This window comes from Podarcis melisellensis, assembly GCF_964234715.1.
Source record: "Podarcis melisellensis genome assembly, chromosome: 18".
Taxonomy (NCBI): Eukaryota; Metazoa; Chordata; class Lepidosauria; order Squamata; family Lacertidae; genus Podarcis; species Podarcis melisellensis.
Window position 1 is genome coordinate 10,236,568 of NC_138536.1, and position 24,758 is coordinate 10,261,325.

Sequence of the window (24,758 nt, forward strand, 5' to 3'; positions counted from 1 at the left end):
CCAAGCTACGAAGATGCTGCTGCAGTTCTGTATCTTTTCTCTCGTGCTCCATCTGCAGCTCTCAATTCTATCAGGTGGGGCGGGAGGAAGAGGGGGGGAAATAGCGGCCGAAGTAAACCCGCGGAACAGACCATCTATGCTAGTCTACCGCTACAAATCTATGGGAGAAGCGCTTGCGGTCCTTCCCTTGTAGCCCTTGGAACACCTGCCCAACAAATCTCTCCGCCTCTTCCTCTTCCTCCTCTCTCTGAACTGCTTTCTCTATGGTTGCCCTCGCTCTCCTCTCAAGGCTCCTCATCAATTCATAGACCATGCCAGGCTGCCCATCTCATTCAGGTCCTTCGGTGGCACAGCTGCAGAACGGCCGAGCGGGAGGGGCGGTGACAGGCAGAGACGCTCAGTTCGGCAGCCGCGAGGAGGATGGCGGCAGAAGGGCCCAAGGCTCCCACCAGTCCCGGCGGGGAGGGGTTCCCGGGGGCCGAGGCTGGTGAGAGGAGGCCGGAGGGGGGGCGGGCCGGGCAGCCAAGCAACACAGTTGGAGCCACCCTCCTCCCTGGCCAGCAGGGAGGGAGGAAGAGGAGCTGCTTCCTTTGAAACCCGGGAAATTTAAGGGACATTATCAGTAAGGGACAGCAGCGGGACACAGCGCTGGGATAAGGGACTGTCCCTCCAAATAAGGGACACTTGACAGCTATGATGGGTGGTCAGAGAAAAGAGATAGAGGAAGCCAAAAAGTACCCAGGTGACGTCGTTGTTGACCACCACCAGCGCAAACTCGTGGCTCTTGTCAATTTTGTGCTTGGTCCGGACGAACATCTCTATCATCTTCTGGGAGATGTTCAGAGCGTTAGTTTTCGACCTTCCAGAGAGAGAGAATATGCCCACATATAAATTGCAAGATAAAGACAACTGTGACTTCAAAGAAGAATGGGAACTTCAAATTACTTAAAAAGATAACAAAATGAATTGGACTCCTTGGCAGGTTTTGAATAAACATACACAGATTTATTGATTGTTAACAGAGCAGAGATATAAGGATTTATACAGTTTTATAGTATGCAGAGAATAATATGTGTTGAAAAAGCAGAGAGAGGAGCTGAGGGAAGTCTTGGGGGGGCTTGATGGGGAGGTGGGGGGAAGGGGGAAAAATAATGAATATGAGATGTTTTGATATGTTGAAATTGTTAATAACAAACTTTTTTTTTAAAAAAAAGGAACTATCACAATGTGAAACAGAAACAATACTATTAATAATAATTTCTTATTTATATCCCGCCCACTTTGGACAACTCCCAACAGATTAAAAACAGAATAAAACAGGAAAAAACAGGAAAAAACATTGTAGCTCCGCAACAGAAAAATGTCGGCCGACCAGAAGGAACAAGGCCACTCACCCGTTGAACGACTCCAGTTTCGAGTGGGACATTTCCTCCGAGAGGTCAAGGCAGATGATCTGAGAGAGAGAGAGAGAGAGAATATCAAGAATATCCATAGAACAATAGAATTGTAGAGTTGGAAGAGACCCCGAGGGTCCCAACCCCATTCAATGCCCAACGCGGGGCTCAAACCCACGACCCTGAGATCAAGAGTCTCATGCTCTACCAACTGAGCTATCCCCAACTGCCCAACAAATCTCTAAAACCTCCTCTTCTAGGATGAGCTCAGGGGACCAAGTTGGGGCTGGCGTGAAAAAGCCGAGGACAGAATAAGCTACTCACCACTTTTTCCGGGCAGTTGACCCGTGGTGTCCTGACCTGGAATTCTGTGGGCGGGACTGCGGGAGGCCAGCCCTTCCCATTGGTGGCCGTGGCGCTCTGGGGGCTGTCCCCCGTGCTGGCCGCCTCCCCTTCGCCCTCGCTGCGGCTGCCCACGCTCGCCTGGGCGCTCAGGGTGCGGTCTTCGGCGCCCTCGGGGTTGGAGCGGGTCCTGGGGCGCTGCTCGGCCGTCACTTTCTCCTCCTCCTCCTCCGTCGCACTGCTGGGCTCCGAGGTGTCCATCAGGGCCCCACGGTCAAGCGGGGAGTCCAGGTTTGCTGTTTCCTAGAAAGGGGAGAAAGCACCACGGTTTGGGGGGTGACAGCTCCATTGGGGGGGCAACGGATCCATAATGGGGGGAGTCCTGATCAGGAGCATAAGGACATCGGGCTAAAGGGCCTCCTGTCCTCACAGTGGCCAAATACCCCTAAGAAACTAGGAATCCAGATAGACTGCCACTGGACCTGGAGGTTCCATAAGGACACAAGAAAAGTCTGGCTGCTGGACCAAGCCAAAGGGGACCTGTCTAATTCAGCCTCCTGTTTCACCATGGCCTAATAATAACAACAATATTTCAGGGCAGGTCACAACATAACATTACTATGTAAAAACCACAAAATATATGATAAAAATAAGAACAGAAACAAATAATCCGACGTTCTTGTTTTTATGTATTTTGTGTTTTTTACATGGTAATGTTATGTTGTGAACTGCCCTGAGACGGTAAATCACAATAAAAAGAAATAATAACAATAACAAAAAGACAGACAAATCTCCCCTCCCACAATGCGTTTAAAAGGGCATCGGATGTCAAGACCTGAGTGCAAAATCTCTTTCAAATTAAGACTCCAAGAAATTGTTACTCAAAAGGTATGTGGCAGAGAATACACAGCAGTCAATTATCAATTTAATAGCATGAAAAACACCCTTTCCTAAACAAATTATCCTTACAATGCATGATTTTTAGAACCTAAATGAGTTCAAGCTTTTCTACCGCGATTTGTGTTGTCCATCCCCATAGATATATCCGCCATATAAATTTGAGACAGTTTACATTTTGCTTAGGAATGTAAAGTAATCAAGGCGGATGTTGCTGGTAAACAGCTGCCCTGGACACAGAATTGACCTGCGCCTCCATGGACAGCTGTGAGTCCAAAAGGACTCCCAGGCTGCGCACCTGGTCCTTCAGGGGCACAGTTACCCCATTCAGGACAGAGAGAGAGATTTGCAAAATTCATGACAACTTCACACACAAAAACTGAAATTGGTTGCACAACTCATAGAGTCACCATCTTTCTTATTTTCCTTTGCAACCAAAAGAATAATATGAATTATCTTTGCAGGGCTTGGCAGCTCCTCCCCATCCCATAATAGCTGAGCTATCCAAATACTGCACAAAAAGGAGGTTTTGTACCAAATATTATCCGCTTAGCATCCTTTATCCTCCCATCCAAAGCAATTATATTGCATCCCATAAATGACCTCTCCCTTTTCCTGGAAAACCACCTACCTCGACCCCTTTTGTTCCAAACGCAAGCAACCTGTAAAACCAGTGATCAGACACAGACCAAACCCAGCTGCGAAATTAAGACTCCTTGCAAACCAGACCGGAAGTGTAGGGAAGGGAAGAACCATATGGATGCCCCTCTCCTCGCAATGGATGCTGGGATTTGTAGTTCTCCCTTGCAAAAGAGAAGCTCTGTTGGAAGATGCAATTCTGCAATAGATTGGGGTTTTTGCTTGTTTTCATTCCAGAAAGCTGGAATGCAACTGAATCACCCTGGTTGAAGTAGATATAAAGAAGGCTGGCAAAGAAAAGGATGTCGATGCAATCAGGAAATAAGAGATTGTTATGTGTGATAGTTTTTTAGTCTTTTCTTTTTGGTTTTCTCTCTTTCGTTTGTGTGTTGTTATGTTCTATCTCTAATGTTTTATGTCTTTTTTCATGCAGTGAAGAATTCAATAAAAAGATATTTATTTTTTAAAAAAGGAAATAAGAGAGAGGGTGGATAATGAACACAAGAACTACCAACAGTGGAAGATTAGCAGATGAAGATGATGGACTTTTCGGAGCTAGCTGACCTGACAGCAAGAATCCGCCACCAGAAAGAAGAGGAGTTTCAAGAGGACTGGAGGAAATTTAAGGACTATTTGAATAAATATTGTAATATAAAAATTAGAAATTAATTGAAAGAGACAAGCAGGCCTAGGATTAAGTGATAATTAAATAAATGGGATTTAGAATATTAAGAAAAGTGAGTTTAAAAATGATATTTGTTTTAGTTTAAAAATGATATTGGAATGCTGTTACTTTTAACTACGAGAAACTCAGAAGGGAGGGACTAGAGGAAGTCAACCAAGATGTTTAAAAGGTTGGATTTGTAAAGAATTAAGTTTGTTGTTACTGTTTATCTGTTTATTTTTCCCTTTTTTTCTTCTTTCCTTCATTGATGTATTTTTCTTTTTTTCTGATTTTGTGTGTCATTTTGCTTTTTGGTTTTTGTTACAATTGTGGAAAATCTAATAATTCTTTTTTAAAAGAGGGGGTGGATAATGCACCCCTTAAACTGAATGAATAAATAAACGGTGGAAATGCAATGAAGGGAAAAGCAGTCAGTGAATTTTAATAGAAGGAACGCAAAATAAATCAATGGGTGGATGCAAATAAGTGGTATGAATAAATAAGTAGATGAATGAATGCAAATAGATGGCATGAATAAATAAAGTCAGGGTGTAAATGCAAAAAGAAAAGAAAAACTCTATGGGGTTTAGCCAAGCCTCCCAAAATAAACCGGAAATCTTGTCTGCGGACAAAAGTACCGAGTCCTCTATGTCTTTCTTAGGCTGAACGGGGGAAGCGGACAAATAGAGCCGCCGTCAATCAAGTGACGTAAGCATCAACTCCAGACCAATCATCAGGGCGGGCGGGTAAAGGAAAGGGGGCAGAGGCCTGATGCCCCTTTCCAACCTATCCACAGAGAGGATTCTCTTTTTCCCCGCCTACCAGTCCCTCCTTGTTCCTCTTGTTACTGGGCAACCGGGCAGTCAGTCACTGCGACGCCAGCCAATGAGAAGCCCAGGCAGGCCTTGAGAGGGAAGCTTCAAACTTTAAAAGCAAGATGGCGGCGGGGGCGGCGTTGCCGCTGCGACAGCGGCTGTGAGGGAGCCGCGGCGGGCGCGCGGCCCTCGGCCGGGGCTGCGCGGGCGGCTCTACGGCCGCGTCTCGAGGCGACCCCGCCGGGCCGAGATTCCGCCGCCGGCCGCGCGGGGATGAAAGTAGGCGCTGCCTCCTGTGGGAAATCTGCGCATGTGCGGGCGGAGTGAGCATGCGCAGATGCGCCTCCTCGGCCTCTCGGCCGCCCTCTAGTGGCGGAATGGAACCAGGCGCCCTGCCGCTCTCGGTCCGGCTGCGCGAGGCTCTGTCGGGCGGAGAGTGCGAGTAAGCGCATGTGTGAATGCACCTGTTCACGTGTACGCGTGAATTTCTCTAGCGGCTTCTCCCTCTTTTATTCGTTTGTTCCTTTCTGGCTTTGCAAAAGCTTTATTATGTAAACAAAAACTACCCCTGAAATTATTATTATTATTATTATTATTAATAATTATTATTATTATTAATAATAATAATACCACCAGTGCTTTTGTTCTAGGGAAAAACGGTGCCAGAACCCTGGAGAACCCCTAGAAAAAAGCACTGATTATTACAAAACGTAAATCTCTCCAACTGGTTTTGGGGGCTTCTTGGCTTGCAGATCTTAATTCCTGGAATTTTATCTCTTTGTTGCTGTATCCTTGCTTCCCAGGATGGTCGAAGCCCTTCTCCAGCAGGGAGCGGACCCTAACTTGGTTCTGCCTGAGGGAATTGCCGGCATCCACCTTGCCGCTGGCATGGAGCAGGAGAGTGGGATCCGGTGCCTTGCCCTCATCCTCCGGTATGGCGGAGACCCCAATACCAGGTATTCTGCAGGGTCCTTCTGCTACATCCATGGGGAAATGAGCTCTGAACCCACCAGCGGGCATCTAGTGTGAGCAAACGTATTTGGCATCAGATTATTTGCATACCCTGTAGCGTTTCTCCGGTGAAAATAGGGACATCCTGTTTAATAATAATAATACAGTGGTGCCTCGCAAGACGAAACTAATTCGTTCCGCAAGTCTTTTCGTCTTGCGAGTTTTTCGTCTTGCGAAGCACGGTTTCCCATAGGAATGCATTAAAAATCAATTAATGCGTTCCTATGGAAACCGCCTTCAGACCAGGTCCGGGGACAGTCTGTCCCCCGACCTCTTCTGAAGGCCGGCGGGGGGCAAAAGTCTTTGTCCCCCATGCCTCTCCCGGGAAGGCAGGCAGGGGGGAGCAAAGACTTTCGCCCCCCGCCAGCCTTCAGAAGAGATCCAGGACCTCTTCCGAAGGCGGGCGGGGGGCAAAAGTCTTTGTCCCCCCTGCCTGCCTTCCCGGGGGCTTTTAAATCGCCCCGGGACTGTCCGGGGCGATTTAAAAGCCCCTGGACGGCTTTTGAAGGCAGGCGGGGGGGAGCAAAGACGTTTGCCCCCCGCCCGCCTTCAGAAGAGGTCCTGGACCTCTTCTGAAGGCGGGCGGGGGGCGAAAGTCTTTGCTCCCCCCCGCCTGCCTTCAAAAGCCCTCCGGGATAGCGAGAAGCGCTTCCCTGCTATCCCGGACCGCTTTTAAAATGCTGGCGGTGGGGAGCAAAGCCTTTCGCCCCCGCCAGCCTTCCTGGACCTCTTCTGAAGTCCGGAGGGGGGGAAAAGGCTTTGCTCCCCACCGCCAGCATTTAAAAAAAGGTCCCCGAGATTTCCCTATGGGCTTTCGTCTTGCGAAGCAAGCCCATAGGGAAAATCGTCTAGCGAAGCGACGCAAAAACCGAAAAACCCTTTCGTCTTGCGGGTTTTTCGTCTTGCGAGGCATTCGTCTTGCGGGGCACCACTGTAAATAAATTTACTATTTATACCCCACCCATCTAACTGGGTTGCCCCAGGAATTCTGGGCGGCTTCCAACCTACAGTGAACGCTCAGGTTGCGAACGTGATCCGTGCGGGAGGCACGTTCGCAACCCGCAGTGCCACATCTGCGCACACACGGGTTGCGATTCGGCGCTTCTGCGCAAAGCACGATTTAGCGCTTCTGCGCATGCTTGAGCACAGAAACCCGGAAGTAACCCGTTCCGGTACTTCTAGCATCTGTATCCCGAAAATGCACGACGTGAAGCATCTGTAACCCAAGGTATGACTGTATATAATAAGATAAAACTTTAAACATTACAAAAAAAAAATCCCTATACATGGCTGCCTTCAGATGTCTTCTAAAGAATATGTACAGTGGTACCTCACAAGACGAAATTAATTCGTTCTGCGAGTTTTTTCGTCTTGCGAATTTTTCGTCTTGCGAAGCACGGATTCCCATAGGAATGCACTGAAAATCAATTAATGCGTTCCTATGGTGAAAAAAAGTTTAAAAATCACCAAACTGTACAGTACTGTACATACATTTTCTAAGACTCTGGGGGACAACTCAAAGAAGGTTCCTCTTCCACTCTGTCCATGGTCTGCTGCTTCATCCGCCTTTTCAGCACCTCCCTGAAAGACGACATGACCCTCGTATCAAAAGTGTTCGCAAGGTCACGTGTCAGGTCCTTGTCAGGGTGGTGCCGCTGTGCAAAAGCCTGCACATCTTTCCACTTCTGGCAAATGTCCCTCAGTTCTTTCTTCTCCTTCTTCCTCTCGCTGGCCTCTGCAGCAGCAGTCGTCTTCTTGGGCCCCATGGCAGCACAGCTCCTACCTTCGCAAACCCCCCAAAAATAATAATCAGTGCTTCACATCCAAAAAATGAGTTGCTCCTTGAAGTCAAGTCGCAACTGCACCTCTTCAAGCAATGCACCCTGGGTATTAATGCTTTTAAGAAAAAGGAAACAAACTTGCAAGACATTTTCGTCTTGCGAAGCAAGCCCATAGGGAAAATCGTCTTGTGAAGCAACTCAAAAAACGAAAAAATCTTTCGCCTTGCGAGTTTTTCGTCTTACGAGGCATTCGTCTTGCAAGGTACCACTGTAGTTACGTTTTTCTTTGACATCTGATGGGAGGGCATTCCAGAGGGCAGGCGCCATCACCTGGTTCCCTATAACCTCACTTCTCACAAGATGGAAACCGCCAGAAGACCCTCGGAGCTCGACCTCCATGTCTGGGCTGAGCGATGGGGGTGGAGACGCTCCTTCAGGTATACTTGGCCGAGGCCGTTTAGGGCGTTAAAAGTCAACACTGACGCTTTGAATGGTGCTCAGAAACGTGCTGGGAGCTATTGAAGATCCTTTAGGACTGGTGTTATGTGGTCCCGGCGGCTACTCCCAGTCACCAGTCCGGCTGCCGCATTCTGGATTAGTTGCAGTTTCCGGGTCACCTTCAAAGGTAGCCCCACGTAGAGCGCATTGCAGTAGTCCAAGCGGGAGATAACCAGAGCATGCACCACTCTGGCAAGAAAATGCACAGGCAGGGAGGGTCTTAGCCTGCGTACCAGATGGAGCTGGTAGACAGCTGCCCTGGACACAGAACTGACCTGCACAACCAGTGGTCTATAATAATAATAACAATAACAATAATAATTTATTATTTATATCCCGCCCATCTGGCTGGGTTTCCCCAGCCACCCTGGGCGGCTTCCAACAGAACACTAAAAACAATAATCTATCAAACATTAAAAGCTTCCCTAAACAGGGCTGCCTTCAGATGGTAGTTCTCTCTGACATCTGGTGGGAGGGTGTTCCACAGGGCGGGCGCCACCACCGAGAAGGCCCTCTGCCTGGTTCCCTGTAACTTGGCTTCTCGCAGTGAGGGAACCGCCGGAAGGCCCTCAGTTCTGGACCTCAGAACGATGGGGGTGGAGACGCTCCTTCAGGTATACTGGACCGAGACTGTTTAGGTCTGACCTCAAGATAACAAAATTTTAACATCAAGAACCATGCAGATCCAGAGACCTGCTTTACTTTAAAGGGAAAGATCTTAGCTCAGTGACAGAGCATGCACACTTTGCATGAATCTCTGGAGTCTCGGGGGGGGGGCTGGGAAGGAGAGCTGCTGCCAGTACTAAGCTGGGTGCTTGGCTGCCTGTTGTTCGTGACAACAGGCCATTGCAATAAATCGGGGCTCTTGACGCCCTTCAGGCCTCGGGCCCCTAACGTTGCGCAAGGTGCAAGCCCAGGTTTTGCTTGTGATTCAGGTCTGTGGACGGTCTCACCCCCTTGCATGTGGCAGCCGCCTGGGGGTGCTACACGTGCCTAAAGCTCTTGCTGATGGAAGGAGGAGACCCCCACCTGGAAGACCAGGTAGGCCAGAGAGTTCTTGCCATTTGGCGTGGGGTGGGACAGGGGGGCAGGGACACCTTCCTTTCTGCTGCCCTTAAACCACTCCTCTGTTGGGACCGACCTCTGACACGAAAGCCCGCCTCATGCAAACCCGGCACATTCCTTTGCAGACTCGGAAGCAGGGTGGATTTGATTTACATCAAATTGATTTAAATCACAATTTAAATCGCTAGCCAGTAAGACTTGATTTAAATCCTATATTTTTTTACAGAAAGACTCACTCTTGCTGGTATAATCTTCATATTTACAACCAGATGAAGGTTTCGTTTTTGGAATAATACATTTTCAAAGTACAGTCTTACCTTGGTTTTCGAACGTTCCGAACGTTATCTGGAAGTGACCGTTCCGGTCTGTGAACTATTTGGGGAAGCCGAACATTTGACGGGGCTTCTGCAGCTTTCAATTGGCTGCAGGAGCTTCCTGCAGCCAATCAGAAGCCGCACTTTGGGTTTCCGAACATTTTGGAAGTTGAAAAAACTTCCGGAACGGATCCCATTCGACTTGGTCCTCCAGCCTCTTCTTTCTCCCAGGACGGGAACACTCCCATCGATCTGGCTTTGGAGGAAGGGAACGAGATGTGCCTCCGTGTCTTGCAAGGGTTCCTGGACGAGGCTGGAGAGGGGCAGCACCTCTGGATGAGTAAGTAGGGGGACGCAATCAAGCTCCCCGCCCCCCCCACCCCGTGCAATGTTATCTTCGCATTCTATCGCCCGATTTCAAACTTTGCATTCTCATTTGCTTGCTATACCGTAACAGCTGCCGAAACAGAGCTTAGCAAAAAAATTCGAAAGTGTGAGCATGAGAAAACATGAACCTGTTTAAAATATTTAGTACAGCCTTCCTCAACCTTTTTTTTTCAAGAATATTTATTAAAGTTTTCAATAGTAATACAATAAAAATCAAAAAGAAAAAATAACAAAAAATACAAAAATAAAAATAATTAAAAACACATAAAGTTTCCATTACTTATTTTCCATTAACTTATTTCCCAGACCTCCTCGTACCTCCCTTTTTTGTATTCCAATTCAAATTGTTAGTTCAGCAAATCCTTATCAATAAATTTTAACCTATTTCTAAACCTTTTTTTCTTCATATTCTCTTAGCATTACAGCTGGAAACCACTTAATTTCTATCCGACATCATTCTAACATTCATTAATTTTGCAACATTTCTGTAAATAGTCTTTAAATTTCTTCCAATCTTCTTCCGCCGACTCTTCTCACTGGTCTCGGATTCTGCCAGTCATTTCTGCCAATCCCATATAGTCCATCACCTTCATCTGCCATTCTTCCAGAGTGGGTAGATCTTGTGTCTTCCAGTACTTTGCGATGAGTATTCTTGCTGCTGTTGTAGCATACATAAAGAAAGTTCTATCCTTCTTTGAAGCCTTCCTCAACCTTGGCCCTCCAGATGTTTTGAGGCTACAATTCCCATCATCCTTGACCACTGGTCCTGCTAGCCAGGGATCATGGGAGTTGTAGGCCAAAAACATCTGGAGGGCCGAGTTTGAGGAAGCCTGATTTAGTAGATTTTAAGATGAAAGTGTGGGTGGCGCTGTGGGTTAAACCACAGAGCCTAGGGCTTGCCAATCGGAAGCTTGGCAGTTCGAATCCCTGCGACGGGGTGAGCTCCCGTTGCTCGGTCCCTGCTCCTGCCAACCTAGCAGTTTGAAAGCACGACAAAGTGCAAGTAGATAAATAGGTACCACTCTGGTGGGAAGGTAAACGGCGTTTCCATGCGCTGCTCTGATTTGCCAGAAGCGGCTTAGTCCTGCTGGCCACATAACCCGGAGGCTGTACGCCGGCTCCCTCGGCCAATAAAGCGAGATGAGCGCCGCAACCCCAGAGTCGGCCACGACTGGACCTAATGGTCAGGGGTCCCTTTACCTTTACCTGTACCCTTTAAGATAAAAACGAGAGCACCCTCTTACGAGATCTTTGAGCAGAGGAGAGGAAGCTGACCCACAACTCTGTTGTTATTAACTTGTTTGTATCGGCCAATAAATATCCCAGGCATCCAGTGTCTTATCGTTGGCACTCCTGCTGCGGCCTCACAACCCCAGCCTCGCTCACTACCATTCAGACAATCTGCCCTTCCTACCACCTGCCCTTCCGTTTATTACCAATCTGAATAGTTTAAACCCACCCCCCAGCCTGTAATATTCTGCCTATTTATACACTTACTTTATCTTTGATCTACGGAGCGGATATTTTACGTCTTGTAGTTTTTGACACTTGCATCAAATAAGAAAAGAGATTCCGACTAAACATTAGAAAGGTCTGACCGTAAGAGTTGTCCAACAGTGGAACAGACTCGCTTCGTAGGTGGTGGACTTTCCTTTGCTGTAGGTTTTAAAACAGAGATTGGATGCTTATCGGTCAGGGATTCTTTAGCCGTAATGCTTCATAACAGGGAGTTGGGACTGATGATCCTTGGGAGCCCCTTCCAACCTAATATTTTAAAAAATAGAGGGACGTGGGTGGTGCTGTGGTCTAAACCACTGAGCCTCTTGGGCTTGCCGATCAGAAGGTCGGCAGTTCAAATCCCCACAACAGGGTAAGCTCCCATTGCTCTGTCCCAGCTCCTGCCAACCTAGCAGTTCGAAAGCATGACAAAGTGCAAGTAGATAAATAGGTACCACTCTGGTGGGAAGGTAAACGGCGTTTCCATGAGCTGCTCTGGTTCGCCAGAAGCGGCTTAGTCATGCTGACCACATGACCACTGTGGTCTAAACCACTGAGCCTCTTGGGCTTGCCGATCAGAAGGTTGGCGGTTCAAATCCCCACGACGGGGTGAGCTCCCGTTGCTCTGTCCCAGCTCCTGCCAACCTAGCAGTTCGAAAGCATGACAAAGTGCAAGTAGATAAATAGGTACCACTCTGGTGGGAAGGTAAACGGCGTTTCCATGAGCTGCTCTGGTTCGCCATGCTGACCACATGACCACTGTGGTCTAAACCACTGAGCCTCTTGGGCTTGCCGATCAGAAGGTTGGCGGTTCAAATCCCCATGACGGGGTGAGCTCCCGTTGCTCGGTCCCAGCTCCTGCCAACCTAGCAGTTGAAAAGCACACCAGCACAAGTAGATTAATAGGTACCGCTGCAACGGGAAGGTAAATGGCATTTTTGTGTGCTCTGGCTTCCATCACGGTGTCCCGTTGCACCAGAAGCGGTTTAGTCCTGCTGGCCACATGACCCGGAAAGTCGTCTATGGACAAACGCTGGCCTGAAAGTGAGATGAGCACTGCAACCCCATAGTCGCCTTTGACTGGACTTAAGTGTCCAGGGGTCCTTTAACTTTTACAGTTCTTTTCTGCAATTTTCAAAAATGATTGAGCTGTGTGGCAGAATGCCAGCAACTCCTGTTTCCCTAATTTCAGAGGCTCAAATTAAATAATCCTAGCCTCGTTTGCCCCTCTCTTTCTTTTTTATACAGGCTACCGAAGAGAAGAAAGCTTCCTCTCCACAGTGACTGAAGACACCTTGAACCCTGGGCGGTCCTCGAGGCTTTACGACGCTTGCCCCATCCTCTCGGGCGGAAGCTTGCGGCATCCTCCGGATGAGACCCTTCAGCATGCGAAGCCACCCACCTTCCTTTCTCGTCCTCCGAAGAGCCAAGATAAAACTTGTTCCTTTGAGGACAGGATCGCTTCTTCGTTCCTAACGGAGTGTTCCTTGGCTTCCAGCACTTTGTCCGATCAGGGAGACCTCTGTGCTCAGCTGGCAGCCTCATCCGGCTTGGGCGGCCTGCTTGGGCAGCCAGCCCTGAGTCCCTTGGCCACACTGGGTTTTCACATCAGAGGACCCGAGCCCCACAAAGCAGATCTTGGCACAACCCAAACTCGTTGCGTCCAGAGCGCTACAGCTAAGGGGTCCCCTTTACCTCCAGACGGCGCATTTCCCCCCTCCACTTTAATCGACCGCAAGCTGAGAGTGAGCCTTGAAATACAGAACGCTAGCACATCCCAGGAGATCCCCGGGCCCTCTCCCACCCATGCAGTTGTGCCCGAATGTGAAGCAGATCCCGTTGCCGGCATGCAGGATCCCAACGCCACCTTCAACCTCTCCCACTATGGCAGCTTCCTAGACCCAGACCTTGTGGTGAGAGCCACGGGCCATGAAGGGCTGGACGTCACCTCGCCCGATCACGCCTACCTGTTCACCCGGGAGAACGCTGCAGCCGTCTCAGACCTGGAAAAGACGGTCGTGGTCAACGCAGAGTTACTTCCAAGTGCCTCTGGGAATCTGGGTGGAGGCGCCGAACGAGCCGAATCATTTAGTGAAAGCTCAAGCACGGGCCAGTATGCCTCATGCGACAGCGAATGTTACGCAAGCACTACGGAAGCACTTCGCTGCAGCGAGGCTCAGAACCAGGAGGGAAGGGAGGCCAGCTTCACCTATTCCACGTGCAGCTCCCACAACACTGTGATGTCAGAATTGTCCCTAGGCCCGTCTTCCAGAGGACCGGTAACCAGCTGCGCAGAGCCGGTTGAGGCGTTTAGCGAGAGGAATTCTCCTGCTAGGTCTGACCGCCCGAGACATTTGTGTGACAGAACTGGTTGTAAGGGGGCTTCTTCCAACATATGCGCTGGGAGGCAACCTTTGGACCTGTGCAGCTTTGGGAAGGACGAACGGCCCAAGAACGGCGGGCAGCCGGGTTTCTCCCAAACGATCCAGGTTCTTGCAAAATGCCCTTTGCAGAAGTGGGGGAACCAAGGCACGAAGTCTCCGCCATTGAGGGAAACGCAGAAGCCAGGGATTTCTGGAACAGAGAACGAGCACCTTTCGGGAATTTCCTCTCCCATCGTTGAGAGAGTCGGTACCTGGGAACAGCAAGGCAAACTAAAAGGGAGTGGGTCGCCTGAAGCTCAGGAAAGGTTGAGTACAGAGGAAAGGAGAGGGTCTCACTCCATGAGCACCAAGGATGTGGAAGGGCACTTGTGGACTCCAGAAACGGTGCTCATACAGAAGGCATCTGAAGAGACGTCTTCCCCGGGGAATGAGAGTCCTGTCCCTCCCGGGATGGTCTGGGATGCGGCTGAAACAGTGGCCGTCCCACATCAAACTCCTCCAAGCACCAGAGAAGAGGAGCCTGCCGGCTTGGAGGCCAAGCTGAGGTCAATGATGCTGGCGACCAGGATCTGCCATTCACCGCTGCTCCAGCCCCACCAAAGCCCCCGGCACGTAACGCCCCGAACCAAAAGCCGCATGATGGCGTCGGCCGCGCACAATGCCAGCTCTTCCTCCTCCCTCTTCGACGAGACCCTGGAGGTGCCCCAGCGTCCCAGGCGGACGAGAAACCCCGGAGGGCAGGTTCCGGCCTCTGGCGAGAGGCAGGATCGATCCGCCAGCCCAAGGAACAGCGGCCTGCCTGGTGCGGCTGGAGGCGAGAACGGTGAACTTGATGACACCTTATTAATAGGGGCTGGTCTCAGCAGCTGTGAGCCAGGCAGCTGCTCAAGGTCTCTCCCTTCGGGCTGCCCTCTCATCAGTCCCGATACACCAGCAAGTTCTGGGAGAGATGTTTGCAGAGGGTATGACCGTTCTGACACCAAATGTGGCAGCGTCCGTGCGACAGATTCAGAGGAAGAGCTTCCCTTGAAGGAGGAGAAGCTGCCACCAGGGAATGGTGCCCGAGAAAGCCTGGGTGCTGTGCTGCCTCGGGGTGAACCTGAGCGGCTAAGTCCCAGGCGTGGTAGGACCAAGAGGCAGGCCAATCGCTCGCGAGTGAGCTTCAGCCGGCTGCCTGCACCGAGAGTGTCCACCTGCCCGTCCGGACAAATGAGTCCCATTGCCCAAGATGTCCAGCTGTCGCCCGGTGGCCGTCCAGTGAACCTGAGCGCCACCGAGCCCGTGGAATACCTTTACGAGGATGAAGGGCACGCCCTCGTGGAGCGCCACATCCCTTGCACGGACGACTCCGTGGCCAACACCACCAGCTCCGAAGACACCGTCATCTACGACTGGCGGGCATACACCGGTCAAGCGGCCGGGCCGGCAGATGTGGGCGGCAGCTCTCCGCCAGCCGCCTCTGAGCTGAGCCACCTCTCAGACGAAGCACTAGTCCGGCAGCTTCGAGACTTCGGTGTCAACCCGGGTCCTGTAACGGGACTCACCAGAAAGATTTACCTGCAGCTGCTTGAGAAGCTGATGAGCGACCCAAAGACCAAGGCCCGGAAGGGCTCTGCAGGTGAGTGCCTGCTATGCCTGGGAGTAGGGGGGGGCTCAAGCCATTGATTGAGGCCTTGCTTTGCATTCACAAGGTTCAACCCCTCCAGGGCATAGCTCTCAACCTTTCCCTTTTTTAAAGGGAAATTCCCTTATTCCGAATAGGATTCCTCGCAGGAAAAGGGAAAAGTTGACAGCTATGCTCCAGGGTCATCTCCAGAAAGGGCATCCCATGTGCTTCTTTGCCTTTAACTGACATGTCTTTAAAGTTGGGGGGGAGTGCTTTACATATCTCCTTTGCTGATTCTAATTTGCAGGCTAAGGGGCTGAGAGCTCCTGTTAAAAATAATAATATTAATACACAAATCCCCACCACCACAAACACTTACGCCTTTTCTGATCTAGGGCTGGGCGATACCTGGTTTTCAACATCGCAATATATCACCAGCTAAACATTGCGAAATGTTGATAATATCACGACGTCTGACATAAGAACGAAGCTGTGTAGAGGCACCGGCTGGCTTCACTGTTTTTCCCACATTGTGATTTTTACACAACACACACACACACACACACACACACACAATTTGCAATGTATTGCCAGGTCCAAAATTATGAAACCGATATCACGATGTGGACTTCAAACCAGTTTAGGACAATATACCAGTATATCGCTCAGTGCCATTCTGCTCGTGCACAATATAACAAAAGTCCGCTGTGATCGTATATGGAGATGATATTCCATCGTTCTTTCCTTGTTGCGTGTCGTGTGCGTCTCTCCACCATGTGTTAACAAACTTCTCTGTTTTGGTGGCGGTGGGGTTGTCTGTTCTTCACTCGCCTCCAGGCTACAGCCCAGAATTGTCTTCTGCCCTGGACACTTACCAGATCCCAGATGGCCAGGAGGACGAGATGGCTTTGTCCAGGCAGTTCGACCAGCCGGACAAGAGCCGCAAGTGGAGGGAGGGTCTTCTCAAGTCCAGCTTCAACTACCTGCTCCTGGATCCCAGGTGTGGAAGCTTTTCTCCGACTCTGCCGTCCCGGCCGCCGCTGGGGGGACAGGAGGCAATTCCTACCTTTTCAGACTCAGCTGAGTTTTGGGCGAAGACTGAGGGAATAGTTTGACAGCGTGCAGTCTTCTCCACGGAACAGAACCCTTAGGGTGTTGTCAGGCCTCTCTGGCCATGCGAGGAAAGGGCTTGGGGCCTCTCCTTGCCTCTGTTCCACGGCCTCAGAACCCCATCTGATCACCAGTTCAAACGGAGAAGAGCTTGTCAGCTGGTAGAGCACAAGTCTCTTAACCTCAAGGTTGTGGGTTTGAGCATTGCAGGGGTTGGACTAGATCGGAGTTTCCCAAACTTGGGTCCCCAGCTGTTTTCGGACTACAACTCCCATCATCCCTAGCTAGCAGGACCAGTGGTCAGCAATGATGGGAATTGTAATAATAATAATAATAATAATAATAATAATAATAATAATAATTTTTTTTTATACCCCGCCCTTCCCGGTTCAAAAACCGAGCTCAGGGCAGCTAACAACAAATTTAAAACACTTTAAATCACTTAATTTTATATATATATATATATATATATATATATATATATATATATATATATATGTAAAAAACACTTTAAATCACTTAATTATTTATATATATATATATGTATATATGTGTGTGTGTGTGTATATATATATATATATATATGCAGGTTTTGGTGTCCTCGGGTGTCTTCCCGTGTAAAAGTTGGGGTGTCTAGGCGACGTTTCGACGAGGTCTCACTCGTCATCTTCAGGCTGGTGCTTTCGGCTTCTTGTTATATATATATGAGAAATAATATTTATTAGTTTCAAAGAATTACAAAAATAATTCAGTTAATTGTTTCAGCAAATCCTTTACTTTTATCTTAGTAATTTATCTTAATATATTGTATCTTTACATTCTCACCTATTCATAGTCCAATTTTACTTAATTCTGTAACATTACTGCTATGACCACCTATCTTCATTCCAACATCCTTCTAACATTCCTTAATTTTACAATGTTTCTGTAAATAGTCTTTAAATTTCTTCCAATCTTCTTCTCTTAATTATAAAAGCAGCATAAAATACGGTATAAAAACATGAATAACAATAAAAATCAAAAATCAATTCGATAATCCCCAGGGCTAGCTGGCTGAATTGGTCCTACTTGGGCCAGCGAGGAGGCCAGGAGAGAATTAGCTGTGGGATCTCAGAGCAGGTGATCTTCATAAAAGGGGAGGGAAGAGAAGGGAAATAAAAGATCAGGCTGAATTCAAATTAAAGGCCAGGCAGAATAGCTCTGTCTTACAGGCCCGACAGAAGGAGATTAAATCCTGAAGGGCCCTGGTCTCATGGTCAGAAAACAGCTGAGGCCTCCTGGAGACTGAGTGACATTGCCAGACAAGAGGACATAGCCTAGGTAAAACCAGGGATTTTCCTAGGGGACCAGATTTATCGGACCATACCAGCCCCCTACCTTGCAGAAATCCACTATGTGGAATACCGCAGACTTCTTACAGCGGCTAGATTAAATGTCCTTGACTCTGCGATATTGTGGGGAAGGTACAGGGGAGTACCATACGCCCAGAGAACCTGTCATTGTGCCATGGGTGTGGCTGAGTCCACCGAACACATTCTCTTGACTTGCCCTTCTTATGCAGAGCTTAGACAAAATTTTATAGACCCACTCCTATGTCAATTTAGTTTCCTACCCAGAGAAAACCAGGTTTTACACTTGCTGAATAATGTCACTAGAGCTATACCTTCCTTGGTGGCCAAATTTCTTTTTTTTAGCTTTTAAGCGTCGCAAGACTATAATTGACTGTATTGATATGGGGCTATCTGTTTAGCCCGTTTTAGTGTTGGCTAAGCTCTAAAATCTCCCTGGATGTTTAACTGTGTATTGACAAATGTACTTTTTCTGACTGACGGTCGAATAAAAGGTTGATGATGAACAGCTGAGGACCCAAGTTTGGGAAACGCTGGACTTAGGTGACCCTCATGATCCCTTCCAAATCTGCGGTTCCATGATTCTGTGACCCAGAGGTGGGATGGCTCAAGCCCAGGCGTCCAAGAGCCAAATTCTCCCCAGGCCACACAGAACATCCTTGCCACTCCTGCTTTGCACACCCCCACACCCCCCAGGTGGCCTGGCTGGCATGCACACTTGGAACTCTGATCATGCCGCTATGTTAACTGGATGGAAGTAGCATTTTCATCCATTTCTCCACCTGCTTTTGCCTCCGTCCCTGCACGTCGCCTCTGGAAGGGAATGCAGCCCTCGGGCTGAGGGAAAGGGTTCCTGATCCCCGATCTAGGGGGGTTGCATTTTGTGAGTGCATGTGTCTCACAGAGACCACATTGTGCCCTCTGCCTGGTTCCCTGTAACCTCACTTCTTGCAGTGAGGGATCTGCCAGAAAGCCCTCGGAGCTGGACCTCGGTGTCCGGGCTGAACGATGGGGGTGGAGACGCTCCTTCAGGAATACAGGACCGAGGCCGTTTAGGGCTTTCAAGGTCAGCACCACCACTTTGAATTGTGCTTGGAAACATCCTGGGAGCCAATGTAGGTCTTTCAGGGCCGGTGTTATGTGGTCTCGCCGGCCCCTCCCAGTCACCAGTCTGGCTGTCGCATTCTGGATTAGTTGCAGTTTATAGTTTATTTATACCCCGCCCATCTGGCTGGGTCTCCCCAGCCACCCTGGGCAGCTTCCAACAAAATATTAAAATATAGTGGTTCGTTAAACATTAAAAGCTTCCCTAAACAGGGTTGCCTTCAGATGTCTTCTAAAAGTCTGGTAGTTGTTTTTCTCTCTGACATCTGGTGGGAGGGCGTTCCACAGGGCAGGCGCCACCACCAAGAAGGCCCTCTGCCTGGTTCCCTGTAACTTGGCTTCTCGCAGGAAGGGAACCACCAGAAGGCCCTCGGAGCTGGACCTCAGTGTCTGGGCTGAACGATGGGGGTGGAGACGCTCCTTTAGGTATACTGGACCGAGGCCATTTAGGGCTTTAAAGGTCAGCACCAACACTTTGAATTGTGCTCGGAAATGTACTGGGAGCCAGTGTAGGTCTTTCAAGACTGGTGTTATATGGTCTCGGCAGCTGCTCCCAGTCACCAGTCTAGCTGCCGCATTCTGGATTAGTTGTAGTTTCTGGGTCACCTTCAAAGGTAGCCCCACGTAGAGCGCATTGCAGTAGTCCAAGCGGGAGATAACTGGAACATGCACCACTCTGGCAAGACAGTCTACGGGCAGGTAGGGTCTCCGCCTGCGTCCCAGGTGGAGCTGGTAGACAGCCGGTTGTTGGTCCGTCGCTGCCTCCTGTGGCGGAGAGTTCCACCAGTTAACTCTGCCCTTCTGCCTGTGCCCGACAGGGTGACCCAGAACCTGCCCTTCCGCAGCCAGTACATCAGCCGAGCCGAGTGTTTCCGGACATTCATCAGCGCCATCTTCTACGTGGGCAAGGGGAAGCGCTCCAGGCCGTACTGCCACCTCTACGAAGCCTTGACGCACTACCAGCAGAGCCAGAGGAAGAAAGGCAGACAGGTGCAGGTGCCCCACTCTCCCCTCCGGCCCTCCCCTGCTTTGAGGCAAATGCTGGGAGGGGGGAGGCTGGAGCCAAGCGAGCGCTTGGCTTGTATACTTACCTGGGAATAAGTTATACTGAGCCTAAATGACTTCTTTAAGCTGGTAAATAACTCCAGTGGAGTCACAGTCAGGGGCTCCCTGCTTGCTGTTATGCAGTCTGCCTGGAGAGTACAGTGGTGCCTCGCTAGACGAAAAGAATCCGTTCCGCGGTTTTTTCGTCTTGCGAAGCAAGCCCATTGACAGCTTAGCGGATTAGCACTACAGCTGTCAAGCGGCTTCCAGCGATCAGCTGTTAAGCGGCTTATCAGCGGAACAGCTGATAAGCGGCTTAGCGGCTTAAGAAAAGGGCAAAAAAAGCAAAAAAAAACCGCGGGGGGATGCAAGATTTTTTTCGTCTTGCGAAGCAACCCCATAGGGGAATTCGTTTTACGAAGCGCCTCCAAAACGGACAACCCTTTCGTCTAGCAGGTTTTTCGTCTTGCGAGGCGTTCGTCTTGCGGGGCACCACTGTAGTTTTCGCTAACTATCAATACAGTTCTAGTTACGGGTAGGTAGCTGTGTTGGTCTACCATAGTCGAAATAAAATTTTAAAAAAATCCTTCCAGTAGTACCTTAAAGGTAAAGGGACCCCTGACCATTAGGTCCAGTCGTGGCCGACTCTGGGGTTGCGGTGCTCATCTCGCTTTACTGGCCGAGGGAGCCGGCATACAGCTTCCGGGTCATGTGGCCAGCATGACTAAGCCGCTTCTGGCGAACCAGAGCAGTGCACGGAAACGCCGTTTACCTTCCCGCCGGAGAGGTACCTATTTATCTACTTGCACTTTGACGTGCTTTCAAACTGCTAGGTTGGCAGGAGCAGGGACTGAGCAACAGGAGCTCACCCCGTTGTGGGGATTCGAACCGCCGACCTTCTGATCGGCAAGTCCTAGGCTCTGTGATTTAACCCACAGCGCCACCCACGTCCCATAGTAGCACCTTAGAGACCAACTAAGTTTGTTATTGGTGTGAGCTTTCGTGTCCAGGCACACTTCTATCAATACAGTCTTACCCAATTTGCTACTTGTGATATTTCTCACAAAACGTTTGGCTGAATTGTGCATCATGCTGGTAAATAAACAACCTGTTCCATGTTAACTAGTTCCAAGGTGAGTCTGGCAACCGCTTCCGAGGCCCGGGCGCGGGAGGAGATGGTGCCCAAGCTGAGGCCAGGAGCTGGGGGGCAACAGCAGACCCAGCCCAGGCACCCTCTCCCTGCCAGGCAGTGGCACCCAAGTCCCCTCTATGGCTCAAGGGAAGCCAGGTCTAGGCAGGTGGATGGGCGGTTGGGTGCCTTACCTGCACTCTCATATGGAAGAGGAGGCTGGGGCAGCTCAGGCCCAGTCCATTTTACCCCCCACCCGCATTTGGGAGGAGCGAAGGGGTCCAGACCCTTTGGCACCTATGAAACCGTGTTGAGCTGCCGTCTTCCTGCCTTGGCAGCTGTTTTTTCAGAAGCATCTGCATAAGTCAGGCCCCTTTTGGCAGCAGGAGGCATCCTGTCTTTTTTTTTTTAATAATTATATTTTATTAATTTTTCCATACAATCGTACCACTTTACAATTTCTGATAAATTTTTCGATTTTTTGACTTCCTTCGGCTTCTCTGCCAATCATTCAAAATTTAATTTTTTTAAATACACATTTCCAAATTTTGATATTGCCTTTATACCTACTCCTCTCTTATATTTTACTTTTTTACAATATTTCTCATTTTATCACAGAGCTTCTCTAAATGCCACTAATGTTATTTCGTTATCACTTATACATTCCCAGTAATCTGTTAATTTTCCCCAGTCCTCGATGAGTTTTTGATCTCGTTGATATCTAATCTTCCCAGTCAGTTTATCAAGTTCTGCATAGTCCATCAGCTTCGTTCTCCATTCCTCCAACGTTGGTAATTGTTCTTGTTTCCATTTCTGAGCCAGTAATATTCTTGCCGCTGTTACTGCATATTGGAAAATTTTACGATCCTTTCTATTTATTTCATTGCCAACAATTCCTAAGAGAAAAGCCTCTGGTTTCTTAACAAATGTATATTTCAACATTATTTTCAATTCATTGTACAGTGGTGCCCCGCAAGACGAATGCCTCGCTAAACGAAAAACCCGCAAGACGAAAGGGTTTTCCGATTTTTAGCGAGTTCGCAAGACGAATTTCCCTGTGGGCTTGCTTCGCAAGACGAAAGCCCATAGGGAAATCTCCGGGGACAGCGGGGAAGCGCAGCGCGCCTTCTCCTCTGTTCCCGGACCTGTCCTGAAGGCTTGCGGTGGGAGGAAGCTGCCCCTATCCGCAGCTTGGAGAGCCCTGCGGAGAAGTCCTGCAGGGCTCCCCAAGCTGAGAATGTCTGCCCCGCGCAAGGGGCGCTCTGCTTCAGAGTGCCCCTCGCGCCGGCGGGAGAAGGGCTTTTCTTCCCACCGCCAGCCTTCTGAAGGCTGTTCTGAAGGCTGGCGGTGGGGAGAAAAGTCCTTCTCCCCCCGCCAGCCTTCAGAAGAGGTCCGGGGACAAACTGTCCCCGGACCTGGTCTGAAGGCGGTCTCCATAGGAACGCATTAATTCATTTTCAATGCATTCCTATGGGATTTTGTGCTTCGCAAGACGAAAAACTCGCAAGAAGAAAAAACTTGTGGAACGAATTAATTTCGTCTTGCGAGGCACCACTGTATATCAACTCACTTTCTTGCATTCCCACCACATATGAAAGAATGTACCAGGGAGGCATCCTGTCTTGAAACAGATCTGAAAGCAAAGACTTGTTTTCTGCCGCTAACCTGCTCCCTTCCTTCCCTCCAGGCCTGCTCCAAAGTCCAGCATATCCTGGAAATCTGGGCCAGTGGGCAGGGGGTCATCTCCATGCATTGCTTCCAGAACGTCATTCCAGTGGAAGCCTACACGAGAGAAGCCTGCATGGTGGATGCCATCGGTAAGGCGCATGCCAGAGGCTGAAGGGCAGGCTCCATCCCAGGATAGCTCAGTCGGTAGAGCGTGGGCCTCTTAATTTCAGGGTCATGGGTTTGAGCCCCACATTGGGGGTGTGCCCTTTTAAAATGTGTCAGGGAAGGGGGGGTTATTGTGTTGTTGTTATAACAACACTTTGGAGCTCACAAGTCGCAAGGTGGTTAGATTGGTCTCAACTAGGGCCAGGGCCTTTTCAGTACTGGCCCCGACTTGATGGAGCGCTCTGTCCCAAGAGACCAGGGCCCTGCGGGACCTGACATCTTTCTGCAGGGCCTGAAAGACATAGCTGTTCTGCCTGGCCTTTGGTTTGGACTCAGTCTGACCCTTATGCTTCCCTCCACTTATGGTTTTGATCTATGGGCTACTTTTAAAATGAGGCTGCATTTTAAATCGCATTTTAAATTGTCCCCCCCATTATGTTTTTATTGTAATTTTACTGGTGTTAGCTGCCCTGAGCCCGGCTCTGCCCAGGGAAGGCGGGGTATAAATAATAATAATAATAATAATACATTATTATTATTATTATTATTAATTGTTGTTTTTATTTTGATTATGCATTTTGTATTTTATGTTGTGATTTTGCATCTTGTGAACCGCCCTGAGACCTGTGGGCGGTTTAATTACTAAATAAAAAAATAAGAAAGCGAGAGAGAGAGGATAGCTCATAGCTCCATAGGGTCAAGCAGCACTTCCTGGAACCTGCCCCCCACCTCCCAGTCCTAATTCAGACATTCGCTCCGGGGAGGGGGCGGGGATACCGTGGTCAGTGGTATCGAAAGCCACTGGGAGATCTAGGGAGATCAACGGGCTCACGCTCCCCCTGTGTCTTCTTCCAGGGCTGAAGATGCTGACCAATCAGAAGAAAGGGAATTACTACGGCATCGTGGCGGGCTGGCCTATGAGGCGGAGGCGCTGCCTGGGCACCCACCTCCTTCACAGAGCCATGCAGATCTTCCTGGCAGAGGGGGAGCGGCAGCTGCGCCCCGCGGACATCCGCACAGGCCAGTGACAGCTGCCTGGCTCGCGAGGCGCGGCCAGCACCCAACCACCTGGACCCGACACGATACCCGTGGCCTGGTCAAGGCAGTCGTCACATCATGCCCAAGGGCTTGGGCTAGGACAGGCTTCCCCCACCTCAGCCCTCCTGGTGTTTTTGGCCTACAGCTCCCATCATTCCTAGCTAGCAGGACCAGTGGTCAGGGGTGATGGGAATTGTAGTCTCAAAACATCTGGAGGACCGAGGTTGAGGAAGCCTGGGCTAGGACTTACCTTGTTGGCTCTCCACCCCCCCTCCGGCTCGGCTTGGAGTTGGGTGTTCATGGGGAATGCGGAACTCCCTGCCACTGGATTCCCCAATGTCTCGGAACAGGAGAGAAGGATCAGTGTTGGACAAGCTTGAATTCGCTCTTGATGCACATTGACAGAACTGAATGTTCATATCTCTCTTTAAACAGAGTCTCCTGTGCCCTTCTCAGAAACACATATATAGGTAGCCGTCGAACGTGTGCTTTTACTGTTTTTAATGTTGTAATTTATATGCTTTTGTACTTTTTTTATTTGTAGCTTTCTAATTCGGTCCTCCCCTTCCTTTGGATCATGTAGAGTTGGTGAAAAATTAAATGTTTTTCTAGGATCGGGCAGAAACGCGTGGCCTCCCGTCCTCTTTCCTCACTCCCACCCCACTCCTCCTGCCCCTGGTGGGTGATAATAATAATAATAATAATAATAATAATAATAATAATAATAATAATAATTTATTATTTATACCCCGCCCATCTGGCTGGGCCTCCCCAGCCACTCTGGGCGGTTTCCATAGAAACCAAAAATACAGTAAAATATCACACGTTAAAAACTTCCCTGAACAGGGCTGCCTTAA

General features: G+C 49.4%; 2 protein-coding genes across 2 annotated transcripts in view; one reads left to right on the top strand and one right to left on the bottom strand.

Moving 5' to 3' along the window:
• The window catches only part of BABAM1 (BRISC and BRCA1 A complex member 1), a 192,886-nt gene extending 190,831 nt beyond the window's left edge, over positions 1-2,055 (bottom strand). The window contains exons 1-3 of the mRNA XM_081895815.1: positions 1,719-2,055; positions 1,395-1,453; positions 739-859 (exon numbers count right to left, since the gene is read on the bottom strand). Of these exons, the coding sequence (XP_081751941.1) occupies positions 739-859; positions 1,395-1,453; positions 1,719-1,997 (459 nt within the window). The 5' untranslated portion in view covers positions 1,998-2,055. The remainder of the gene's footprint in view (positions 1-738; positions 860-1,394; positions 1,454-1,718) is intronic.
• Positions 2,056-4,528: 2,473 nt separating this feature from the next.
• On the top strand, positions 4,529-24,527 carry ANKLE1 (ankyrin repeat and LEM domain containing 1). Its single transcript, XM_081895385.1, has 9 exons — positions 4,529-5,193; positions 5,555-5,707; positions 8,977-9,082; positions 9,652-9,760; positions 12,553-15,306; positions 16,132-16,294; positions 19,676-19,847; positions 22,718-22,847; positions 23,719-24,527. Exons 1-9 carry the CDS (start codon positions 5,081-5,083, stop codon positions 23,889-23,891), a joined length of 3,873 nt encoding a protein of 1,290 aa, XP_081751511.1. The 5' UTR covers positions 4,529-5,080; the 3' UTR covers positions 23,892-24,527.
• Positions 24,528-24,758: the final 231 nt, after the last annotated feature.